This window comes from Panthera tigris, chromosome C1 (genome assembly GCF_018350195.1).
Source record: "Panthera tigris isolate Pti1 chromosome C1, P.tigris_Pti1_mat1.1, whole genome shotgun sequence".
In the NCBI taxonomy this organism is placed as follows: domain Eukaryota; kingdom Metazoa; phylum Chordata; class Mammalia; order Carnivora; family Felidae; genus Panthera; species Panthera tigris.
In genome coordinates this window covers 12,201,144-12,213,304 of record NC_056667.1, presented here as the reverse complement: position 1 = coordinate 12,213,304, position 12,161 = coordinate 12,201,144, and the positions used below count along the sequence as shown (strand labels likewise).

General features: G+C 58.8%; 1 protein-coding gene across 1 annotated transcript in view; it reads right to left on the bottom strand.

The window, feature by feature from the left end:
- The window catches only part of PADI1 (peptidyl arginine deiminase 1), a 38,266-nt gene that overhangs the window by 9,405 nt on the left and 16,700 nt on the right, over window positions 1-12,161 (bottom strand). Inside the window, exons 2-11 of the mRNA XM_042996200.1 lie at window positions 11,718-11,898; window positions 10,477-10,549; window positions 9,799-9,860; window positions 8,365-8,482; window positions 8,092-8,217; window positions 6,224-6,396; window positions 5,971-6,074; window positions 4,848-4,971; window positions 4,323-4,430; window positions 2,622-2,773 (exon numbers count right to left, since the gene is read on the bottom strand). Coding sequence (XP_042852134.1) covers window positions 2,622-2,773; window positions 4,323-4,430; window positions 4,848-4,971; window positions 5,971-6,074; window positions 6,224-6,396; window positions 8,092-8,217; window positions 8,365-8,482; window positions 9,799-9,860; window positions 10,477-10,549; window positions 11,718-11,898 — 1,221 coding nt within the window. The remainder of the gene's footprint in view (window positions 1-2,621; window positions 2,774-4,322; window positions 4,431-4,847; window positions 4,972-5,970; window positions 6,075-6,223; window positions 6,397-8,091; window positions 8,218-8,364; window positions 8,483-9,798; window positions 9,861-10,476; window positions 10,550-11,717; window positions 11,899-12,161) is intronic.

Below are 12,161 nucleotides of genomic sequence, written 5' to 3'. Positions count from 1 at the left end.
TGGGGAAGGGACAGAGCCCCGCGTTGTGCTGCCCTCTGCCTGGAGGCTGGTGGGGGCGGGGGTGATGGGACAGACCCGCTCTTCAAGTCACATCAAAGCCACCACTAGGGGGCAGAATTGCTCAAAGATGATTTTAACTATGGGGAGCCAAGCAGGCAGAGAACAGACCTAGGTGCTCAGAGAATGATTGTGACACTTACTGAGCACCTAGTGTGTGCCTGCCTGAGGCTCCTCCCACTAAGTATCTTGCTTAATCTCCATGATTCCTCTCTGATGTACGTACAAATAACAGGCCCAGGTCACGATCTGAACTCTGCCCCGCTAAGCTCTCGGAACTCATCTCCCATCAAGCCCCTCCTTGCTCATGCTCACTCTGTTCCAAACCCCAGGCCTCCTTGCTGCTCCTCTAATGTCTCCGCCACACTCCTGCCTCAGGGCCTTTGCACTGGCCATTGCCAGTCCTTTGCACGCTTTCCCCCCCAAATACCCCCATCTTTGACTCCCTCATTTCCTTCCGGACTTTATTTAAATGGCGATTTCTCACCAGGGCTTCCTTGATCTAACACACTATATTATCTACTTACTTGTTGAGTTTGCTTACTGTCCGTTTCTCCCTGTTAGAATGAATGCAGGCTGTCTGTTTGTTCACTGCCGAGGACAGAAAGAAGCCAAGACAGGAACACAGGACAGAGGGTTACTTTTGTTTGGAGTCCAGGGAGGAGACCTGGATCCTGACTATTCCACTAACTCGCTGTGCGGTCCTAGCTGGTCGCTGTCCCTCTCTGAGCCTCAGGACCCCTTCTGTTTACCAAGGACCTTGTTCCTGGTTTTCAATACAATGGTCAACGGACTGGCTCACAGCTGCACTGGAGGCCCCCACTGTCCCATCCCTAGTCCTTGCTCTGACCCTGGGAGCTTCTAGATTGTTTCTTTTATCTAGAGCTTCTAGATTGTTTCTTTTATCTAAGCCTGTGGGAAGTCTCAGTAAATATTTGCTGAATTGGCAAATGAATGCGTGAATGAGTGCACTCACTTCGCTTTTCTGAGCCTCAGCTTCCTCATCTGTAAAATGGGAATAACAATCGTCCCAGCCCCATAGGACGGCTCTAAGAATTAAATCGTAGTAGGTGATCGATAACTTCTGTCTGATAAGTTCCAACCTGCTTCAAAGCAGACCCACTGCTAGGGGCCCGGCTAAACAATACCTAAACTAGTGGGGGATTCTTTATCCCCACTAGTGCTGATTTTATAGCCAGCCCAGAGATTCTTAATGGACCCATTTCACAGACAAGGAAACTGAGGCATGGACTATAAACTAATGTGTTCATTTGATAAAGTATCTGCTGCACACTGATGTATATCCCTAGTATCTTCAACAGTGCCTGGCACATAGTAGGCATGAAATAAATTGCTCCAAATGAATTAACTGAGCACCTACTGTGTGCCGGGCACTATAGTAAGCACTGCTTAGGTGTATACCCAAAACCACATGGCTAGTATATACAGCAGGGTCAGGACTCGAACCCGAGTCCAACTGTGCTCCTTCCTCCTGGGTCCATCCCCGAAGTCCAGGATTCTACCCAGAGGCCCGGCATCCTCCTGCCTCCAGGGCTGTGGGCAGGATCACATCGCAGAGTGGTGTCTGAGCCTGAGTCACCGCCAAGGTGAGCACTCCTCTTGCTCTAGCCGACCTTAGCCCTGGGCCCCCGGCTACATGCCTGCGGTTGGTGCCAGGAAACCTCGCCTCACCTGATCCAGAGCCCTGGGGCCACCAGGGTCAGCACTAGGGGCTGGGTGACCTTCCTATGACTGCCTGGCTGCTCTAAATAGTCAGTCAGGGCTTGGGGACTTGGGGGAGGGGCAAGCTGGGCTCACCTGGTTTCCATGCCAACCCCACACAGACGAGAAGGTGGCTCCGGTGCCTGCAGCGGGCTTCATCTCCAGGCGGGAAACAGAGGACCCCACCAGGATCCCCGCACAGCTCACCCCATTCTGTGGTGGCCCGCAGCAAGGTGGGGACCCATTCAGCAGGATACTGTCACCTGTCTGAGCACTAAATCCTGGGCACCTTGTTTCCTGCCTGATGACAGCTGTCGGGGGGTGGGGCGGGAGGGGGCGGGCACCCACCAAGTCACCTCTGTCACCCGGGTCTCCTGACCAGCCACTCATTCACCGGTAGCCACAGGGTGACCCCGGGGCTTTTTAAGCTATTGCTAGAACATCAGCTATTTTGACCTCCTGCTGGGAGAGGTCAACCCGTCCGTCTCCCGCCTCTGCTCCAGCTGGCACATCACCTCCCCAGAACCCCAGTGTTTCTAAAGAAGCTGAAAATCTGGGATTTTATGGAAGGCCTCCCCACACATACGGAGTCGGTGACTAATTACACTCACGAAATACTAGGCAGGTCAAGAGACCGTGGGTCAGTCGTTTCTGAGTTTTCCCCCAAGATTCTATGACCTTTTAAATCTAACATTCCAGGACTCTGGGTCTTTGACTCCAGGACTGAGCGTGGGACTTAAGACCACCTCTGAGCCTGGAGACCCGTACTGGTGGTGAGGGAGCTACAGGTGGGCGCCACGGCGGTCCCCCGCGCCCTCCCACCCTCCGCCAGGGCCTCTCACTTGGGGAAGCTGCTGCCGATGAGGATCCGGCCCAGCGGGTACTCCTTGCCGCCCACCGTGACGGGCGGGCTGACGTCCAGGTTGCCGAAAGAGTCAAGGCTGGAGGCACCAGCGAATAGGATCTCCCGGGTTACATATCCAAAGTCGGGACCCTAGGGGAGGACCAGCAAGCCCCCCACCCCAGAAGGAGGGGTCAGTTGGGACAGGAAGCGACGGCTCTTGGCAGGGGTTGGGGCGGGGGGGGCGATTAACGTCCACAACAGAATAACTAGAAAATCCCCAAATGCTGAGAGATCAGGCACCACGCTTCAGAAAGAACGCACGGGCCGAAGAAGGAAGCCAGGGGGAAACGAGGCAAGACTTTGAAGCAAAAGATGATAAAAGATACAGCACACTAGAACTTGCAGGATGCTGGGGAAGGTGCACCTGCTGGGGAGCCACCCGTAGGTCCGTACGCATAGGTACGGAAGAGGAGAGGTCGGAAAAATCTTCGCTTCCGTTTGCAGCTGGGAAAAGAACAGCAAATGAGACCCAGAGAAAGTGGAAGGGGGGACAGGGCAAAGATGAGGGCAGGGTGCCTGGGTGGCTCAGTGGGTTAAGCGTCCGACTTCAGCTCGGGTCGTGATCTCTAGGTTCGTGAGTTCGAGCCCCGCGTCGGGCTCTGTGCTGACAGCTCAGAGCCCGGAGCCTGTTTCAGATTCTGTGTCTCCCTCTCTCTCTGTCCCTCCCTGGCTTGCTCTCTCTGTCTCTCTCTCAAAACTAAATAAACATTTTTTTAAATTGTATAAAAAAAAAAAAAAAGATGAGGGCAGGGATCAGTGGAGGAAGCCCTGGCCAGGTGAAGCCTGGGGTTGGGGTCAAGCCCTTGGTCGATTCAGAGTCACCCCACAGGGCTCATTGTCACCTGTGCTGGGACTGGTCTCTTGGCCCCTCTAGCCTGAGGTAAATGCCCCTGCTCTGTGTGCCCACAAGTTCCCAGGCATCTCCCTCCCAGCCCCCACCCTAACACGGGCATTGTCCTGGCGGTGGGGGTATGGGAGCTGGTAAACAGGCTGCAGGCCTCGGGCCCACCTCGAAAGGCAGTTCAGCCTGGAAGTAGGGGTATGGAGACAGCCCCTCTGGTTTTGCACCTTGGTGCCATAGCTGGGTGGCATGGGGTCCATTACCTAACCTCTCTGAGCCTCAGGAAAGAGGGAATAAAGACAGCAGCTAGCCACAGGAGTGTGGATTGGATGAGTGACCGTGTAAAGTCAGGGCCGCACGGTTGCTGGGGCTGCTCTTGTCCCCAGCCTGCGCAGAAGAGGCCGCATGGGGCCTGGCACGCAGTAGGTGTCCAGAAAAAGTGTGTTACCCCAAAAGAGGCCCCACCTCGTAAAAGCAAGAGTCATGAGGGCTCACTACTGGTGCATTTCCCCCATGAGGCGGTCTCCCCAGGACTGACCCCTCTGTCGACTCCCCAGTGGGGGAGAAGGGTTCCCCAGGACGACTTTGCTGGCCTGCCCCACCCAGAAGGGGGAGGAGGATTTGCATGTTGTTTGCATGCTATTTGCATGTTCCGTCCCAGTCCCCCCACTGACTCCCCGTTTCCCCACCATTTGTGTCCTTTTGGCCCCCCTAAAGGACCAGGACCAGGGAAGACTGATTACAGGGTCCTATTACAGAGCCACCCAAGGGACCTCCCCTCTGCCCTTTGCCACATACCAGGATCCGCTTGTAAGGGAAATGCTTCAGGCCTCTGTCTCGGGGGGAGTCAAAGACCACTGGGAAGGCCTTGTGAGGGGCCTCGGTGTAGCCAAACTCCATCTCGTCCTAGGAGGGGAGAGGAAGAGATCACAGTGGTATCCCCAGCGTCGTTTTCCTGACACGGTGAGCCCTGCCCCCAGACTTCGCCCAGGGCGGTGCCACAGATTTCCCCCAAGACCTGGGGGCACGGGGGCCAGGGATGGAGGTGAGGCCTCTTGGGACCCCAACTGGGAGAGGACTCTGTCTGGGACCCGAGCATTCGAGGGAACAGGAGAGACTGGAGTGACACAGGCAGTGGGGAAGTGTTTCCGGAAGCTGCCTGCACCTCGCCCCGCCCCCCACCCCCCTGCCCTGACCGAGTCCTGGCTTCTCTAGGGAGACCAAAGCTGTGCAGGCTCCATTTCCCAAAGTCGGGGTGAAGGACAGGGGCTCAGGCCTCCCAGGCCACCCCTGCTCTTTCCCCGGGCCTGCTCCCGTACCCACCTGGATCCAGCGGTCATTTCGATTTTCAATCTGAGGGCAGATGATCAGCTTGCAGTTGGCTTTCAATGCTAGGTCAGACATGTCTTCCAGAAATTTCTTATTTGAGCCATGGGAGTCTACCACACTGCAAAACCCAGGGAGAGGGGAACGTAATAGTGACCTCTGGCGGTGGCCTGGGTCCAGTCGGCACTGGGCCCCATGTGGCCCCTGGGTTTCGGGGTTCGAACACAGCCCCCGCCCTAGGGAAGGCAGGTGATGTCCCCACATCATATCCGGTGGTAGGTGCAAGGGGCGGGGCAAGCCCAGGTGGGTGGAGTGCAAAGGCACCCAGGCGGGTGGAGCCCAAAGGCACCCAGGTGGGTGGAGCCCAAAGGCGGGCCACCAAAACCAGGTGACAGCCATGGAGGAGGTGGCCCCGGGGACTGGGTTAAGGTGGCAGCCAGGGGGCAGGGAGCCCCCTCTACTCCTGCCCCTTTGGCCTACGCAAAGGAACCAGGGTGGGGTTCGTGAGCAAACGGAAAGAAAGAATTCCCCTCCAAACACCCACAGAGCAAACCTGTTTCTCTACACCGTCCCGGCCTTGTGACTTATGTTCCAAGTCAGCTGCGGCCCTTCCCACTAGTCTGACCTCTGACGCAGGGGCCTTGAGTAGCCTCGCCCGTCAAGGCCCACCTGTCCATGAGGGGACTGATGAGGATTCTGGGCCACACAGGACTAGGATCCCAGGCTGGGCCAGGGCTCACGGCAGACACCAGCAGCTGGGTCCCATGTTCTCCTCAGCCCCACAGCACCCCACGCCAGAGCGAGGCTAGGACTCCCACAACCTCCAGCTGCCTGAACAGGGCCTGGTCTCACTGCCCGGACTAAGTCTGAGCTGTTCCAGGGCTGCTACAGACAGGACAGGGTAGAGGCAGGGGTGCTGAAGCTTGAGCCGGTGACCTCAGCTGGGGGCCTTAACCGACCGGCCCAAGCCAGCCTGCTGCTATCCCGTACCCAGCCTGCGCCCGTGGGTGCCCTCGGTGAATCCATCCAGTGAGTGAGGGCCCAGCCCTGGACACGGCATTCTGTTCCTGTCTCTACCGGTCCAGAGATGGTGGGATTGCGCAGGAAGGTGAGGCCTTACCTGCACGCGTACAGCTCCAGGGGGGGCTGGGTGTTGGGGGTCATGATCCAGGGGGCCACGCGGAAGGCCACGGTGTCTGTGAAGAGGGGCACCTCAGGCAGAGTCTAGGGGGCGAAATGAGGACTAAGTGGGCCCTGCGGGGAGCCCCATCAGGCCTCAAGATCCCCCAGCCCCCAGCCAGCCCGGCCCCGGAGACTCCAGACTGGTCCCCCAAACCCTCAGCCCCCATCCCAGCCACCGGCACGGTACCTACCCCCGTGTCCACCAGGCTGACACTGAGGGAGACCAGCCCCAAGAAATCAACGTCGGGGAAGGCGAGTCCCTCCACAAAGAAGCTGATCTTCCGCTCCCCTGGCTGCCGCTCAACTTCGTAGGACAGACGCTGAGGTCCCAGTACCTGCTTGTAGTCCTCAAGGGAAGTCCCACCTAGGGGGAGCCAGAGTCAGGGGCCAGTGCTGGGACAAAGGATGGGAGGAAGGACACCAGAGGCCCGGAATCCAGGGCCGAGCCGACTACACCTTCGTGTTAGATCTACTTGGCCGCTCCTCTCTAGCTCGGCCACGCGCAAGCTGTGTGACCTTGGCTCAGTGACTCAACCTCTCTGAGCCTCCGTTCCTCGCCTGTAAAATGGCTGGCAGCATCTCTTGGGATCAGCGTAAGCTTTAAGTCAGATACGGGGATAAAAGCAGGCACCACAACAGGTGCAAAATACCCAAATGCTCATCAATGGAGGAATGGGTGAACAAAATATAGTATGTCCACACAATGGTATGTTTTCCACCCATAAAAAGGAACGAGGCGCTGACACCTGCTACGATGCGGGCGAACCTTGAAAATATTATGCTGAGTGAAAGGCCAGACGCAAAAGGCCACATACTGGATGACTCCGTCGACAGGAAATGTCCAACATCGGTAGATCCGTAGGGACAGAAAGTGGCTAGATCAATGGCTGCCTAGGACTGGAGGCAGGGGAGGGGGAGTGACAGCTGAGAAGTATGAGGTTTTCCCTGGGGGGTGATGACACTGTCTAGGAACTGGATGGGGGTGGTGTTCGCACAGCAGTGAGGACGTGTCAAGGGCCGCTGAATTATCCACTTTCAAATGGTTAATTTTGTACGACGTGAATTTCACCTTCATTTATTTCTGTATTTTTACTTTTTTTTTTCATGTTTATTCATTTGTGAGAGAGAGAGAGAGAGAGAGAGAGGGAGACAGAGCACGAGCATGGGAGGGACAGAGAGAGACAGAGAGGAGGACACAGAATCCGAAGCAGGCTCCAGGCTCTGAGCTGTCAGCACAGAGCCCGACGCGGGGCTCGAACTCACAAACCGCGAGATCGTGACCTGAGCCGAAGTCGGACGCTCAACCGACTGGGCCAGCCAGACACCACCACCCCCCCCCCCCCGCCCAGCCCCTGCCTTCATTTATTTTTAAAAGTGCCTGGCCCACAGTACTTCTGTCCTGTGCCCCTCTGTCCCCCCCGAAGGTGTCTGGGAAATGTCACCCTGGCATGCTCTCATTCACAGCAGGAAAGGCTATCGGGTTGACTGACTGAGACTCTGCTCATGTTCCGGTATCACGGTGTTTCCGAGCGGGGCGTCTGCCTGAACTTCCACCAGGGGGACACGAGGAGGAACGTTCGGGCTCCCTCCAGGCTCATTCAGCCACAACAACAAGTTCTGGGTCAGTTTGAACAGAGGACAGTAAGGAGGAAGAGGGAAGGGAAGAGGAGAGACCTCTTGCCATTTATAAAAAGGAGTAAAGGCAGCTCAGGGTTCAGTTCACCCAGCCTGGACGGAGCTCACCCCGTGCTGACCGACCAGAGGAGGGGCTCTGGAGACCTGGGTTTGACGCCCGCTCCACCCCAGTCGGCTGGGTGACCTGGAGACGGTGGATGCGTGCGCCTGAGCCTCAGTTGGCCCCCTCTGTAAAACGGGACTCGTGTCGGACCCTCCTTCTTAGGTAACACGCGGCGAGCCGCTGGAGAGGCTGTTCATCAGCGGTAGAGAGCGTTATGGAAGATGCCGGGAGGGAGCGGGGATAGGGGTCAGAGAAGAAAAGAGCTTGGGAAGCAGAGAACGAGTGGAGCAGGGGGGAGAGCAGCCCCACCGGGCCACTCACCCCTAGCGCAGAAGACCCCCACTCTTCTGGCATCAGGAAACGGCACATTCAAGACCAGCTTGTGGCTGTCGAAGAGGCTGTCTGGGCCGTCGCAGCTCAGCACCATGGGGGACATGTCCTGCAGGTCTGGAGAGAGTGGTACCTGGAGACCACTCTCCCTGCACCCCACCCACACGCTCCCCCCTCCACCCCGCAAGCCTCCACCACCCCACGCCACTACCCTGGACAACCCCCCCCCCCCCCGCCACGCACACACACACCCCGGTCACACACCATCCAGTGTTGCCAGCTGGCTGTTGGTGAGGTCGGGCCCCGCGGACACGACACTGTCCCGGTCACAGTTCACCAGCAGGACAGCCCCATAGCCCTCAGGGCCCCAGCGCCAGGTTTTCTGTGGCAAAACAAGAGACTGGGGGGTCAGCGGGACCCGGATGGCCTGGGAAGGGGCTCTGGAGCTGGCTGCTTCTTTGAAATGGAGACTGCTGTATTCTGGGTTTGCTTAAAGATTTAAAGAGGCATCGTAGATGTGGGCACTGGAGTTTCAGGTGTCTAGACCCAGATCCACCCCACTCTTGTATAGTGAACAACCTGGGCAACCATACCCAGGGGCCTCACCCGGCCATCACACTGGAGGAGGAAGGGTGGTGTCGCCATATCCAGAAACAACCTCCACCAACCTGCTGAGCTTTGGCCCTGACTGGGGGACAGAGGCTACCTCACCCTGACCTTGATGGGGCTGGACAATCCCAGGGGAACTTTCTCCGTCTCAGCACTCTCCTGGGCCCTGTTGCATAGACATCTCTGGCACCTACCCTCAGTCCTGCAGGCCCTGCAAAGAGGTCTAAGCTGCGGTGGGAAAGATAGCTGGAGCCCCGCCTCTGGTCGCAGCTCTCCCTGACACACCTCCACTTAATGCCCACCAGACCCCACAAGGCACGGCTCACTTGCCCCATTTCACAGAGAAGGAAAGAAACGCTCTGGGAAATGAGCCTTAAGTCCCATAGGTCAGATTCAAACTCCTATGGGGGACTTCAGAGGGCCATTGCTAACCCATATGGCACTCTTGTCCACCTTTCTGGGTAAATGTTGCCCTGTGCTTGGGCACTAGACATGACTTGTGTCATAGCCCCACTCACCCGCTTAGCCAAGCAACCTTGTGCAGTGAACAACCTGCGCAGCCATCCATGGCTACCCTTCCCCATCTTGTCCTCAAAGCCTGTCCCTGTGGCCCAGGCTTTCTCTCTAGGGTCTTTCCCTATAAACTATACCTTCTACCCTTCCAGGATGGCTTCCAGATACTTGCCCTGCGGTAATGTCTCGAACTCACGCCACCCTCCTCCTCACTCTCTGGGGTCTAACTGAGGCTGTCGCCCCAGCCTCCTCTGTCAGAAGCCTTCAGTCAGTCACTCAGCGACCTTTTATGAAGCACCTACCACGTTTGGGGGTCCAAATACAGCCAAGGAAATAGAAGGCACATCCAGCAAAAGACCCAATCCCAACTCCAAAGTGGCACAAGAGAGGCTCAGAGAGGGTCTCACGGGAGTCACGCAGCATGTCGATCGCACGGTGGAAGTGACACCCACCCGCGCCCGTTTGGCAGGTCCCCACATGGGTTCCCTACACTCTCGGCTACCACAGACCCTAGGACCCACCACCCCCAGGTTTGCCTGTCGACCGCTCCATCTGGGGGAGCCAGGAGACTGTCACCTTGTCGTCGTGGTTCCTCTTCACCTTGCCCGTGCGACCCGTGTCGACGTCCAGGGACACGTCTGAAAAGGGATGGAGTGGGGCTGCGAGGGGCTCACCCGGTCCCGTCGTCAGACCCATGACATCCCGGCCGAGGCAAGCTTCACTCATGAGACCCAGGAAGCCCTGCTCTGGGGACCATACCCAACGCCTGGGAGGCCGGGGGGCCGTGTGGCCGCGCCCCCTGGTTCTGGATGATATTGGAGGGACCCAGTCTCGGGCTCTTGAAGTGCATGCTCCGGGCGGCCCTGACTCTGGCAGTTGGGACGAGGCCCGGGTTCTAGGTGCTGGCTCTGCGGTCCTCGGAGCCTGCTGCCCGGGCTCTGGCCGAGGGCGGCTCGTGGCTCAGGGTATCTTGGGATTTCCGACAGCGTGACATGTGGGAGAAAGGCCTCCAGAGAAAGGAGCCCTATGGTGGGTCTAGCTGGTGACCTGTGGGCAGTGCAGTTTCTAGATTCTGGTGGCCCTAAGTCTTGCTGGGTCTCCGTCCCTGAGGTTCTAGAACGAATGGAAGGCCTCTGAAGAAGCTCCTTGCTGGTGGAGGAAGATGGCCATGGGCCTTGCACTGAGGGGTTCCCCTAAGGCCCTCGGGGGGCAACATGGAGGGGGGAGGGGATATAGGGGGGGGGCAGTACTTACCGACAGCGGTAAGGTAAAGCACGCTGTGGCCCAGGGTGCCAGCCTCCTGCCGCCCGAAGTAGGAGACCTTCACCTGTGGGGACATCGTCAGCCCTGAGCCAGCACGGCCACCCCTTCAGAGGTGGCAGTGGCAGAGGGAGTAGGAGGGACGGTCCTGCTTAGAGGTGGGGACCCCTGGGCACCCCAAGACGCTCCCCGCCGCAGAAGGTCCAAGATTCACAGTCTCCCGGCTTGGACTCAGGGCTGCCTTCCCTGCTAGAGAGGCTGTGCCTGGCTCCCCGGTCCAGGGCCGGGCTGAAGAAGCAAGCAGGGCCCGGCCGTGCGGGGCGCATCCCAGAGGGAGCAACGAGACCCTCGGGAATCCGTGGAGACGTCAAAGAGGACGAGGGCGGGAAGGGGCCGCCGACACCATTGATGGAGGCAAGTTACTCGGCCTGTCTAGCCTTCTGTGTCTTCATCTGGAAAATGGGACATCTCCCCAATAAAAGCCAATGGTCACGGCTTCTCCCATGGCCCGGAATGCACGCCAAGTGCTCCACCAGGGGGTCCAGGCCCCCAACATGGCCCCAGGAGTCCAGGCCCATTCACAGTGGGGCCACTCCGGCCCCCTCCCCCCACCCCTGCGGGCATGCAGCTAGGAAGCAGAGGAGGTAGGATTTGAACCCTTGGCAGGCTCCAGGGCCCCTGCTCTGGAGGGGGAGAACAGCCGCACAGCCTCTGCCTCTTGCCTGCCGGGGGAGAAAGGGCCAAGTCAGTGACCCAGTGGGTCGCCGTGCGTGCCGTGGGTGCCCGGGGGTGAGTGACGAGGGCGTGAAGGAGAGAAGCCTTCCTTCCCCCTTCGCTACGGGGACACACACACATCCAGGAAGGCACCTGCGTCTGCGGGCACGCGCGCATGCGCGGGCCCGCGGTGTTGCTGCGGGGTCCCGCCCGCTACGGGGGCTTGTTTCCGGGTCTGTGTGTAGGCCGGGCACGGGGCTTAGTGGGGAGGTGCTTGTGAACTTGAGCGGACGCGCAGGCGGGCCGTTTTTATGGGCGTATCCATCCGCGCGTGTACGTGTGACGTTGCCGTGCCGGGGTGTGCTTGCGTGTGCGGGGTGTCTGTGGAGCTGTATCGGCACGCGTTGCGTGGATGGAGGTGTCAGAGGGTGATACGTGGGTGGGGTTGAGCTTGGGTGGGGGTTGGGAGATGCAGCCTCTGACTGTGGAGACGAGGGCGGGGAGGGGGGTGGGGCGCTTACCTTGAGATCATGTAAGGCCTTACTGGCCGCGTCCACGGATACGGTCACATCCACGTTGGCGTCCAGGGGCCAGCGGGTCTTGCCTGTGGGCACTGTCACCCGTGCTGGGTCATAGATCACGAACACCTCCACTCCGGGGCTCCCGGAGACCCCGAAGGTCTCGGCACCCTTGGGCACATCACTGATAGAAAGGAGAGAGGGCAGTTTCCGGCGGACTCGGGACGGAGGCCTCAGCAGGGTAGTGGGGGCTGGGGCAGCCAAGCGACACAAGCCTCAGCACCCCCTAACCTGCCACTGGCCAGGAGACCAGCCCAGCTGTGCATCAGGCAGCCTGGACTCCATCCCAGCTCCCCACTGATTCCCCAGGACCCCGCCCTGGACACCTTGTCCTCTGGCCTCAGTCTCCCCGACCGTAACCTGAGGGGTTGGAGCAGAGCATTGGCT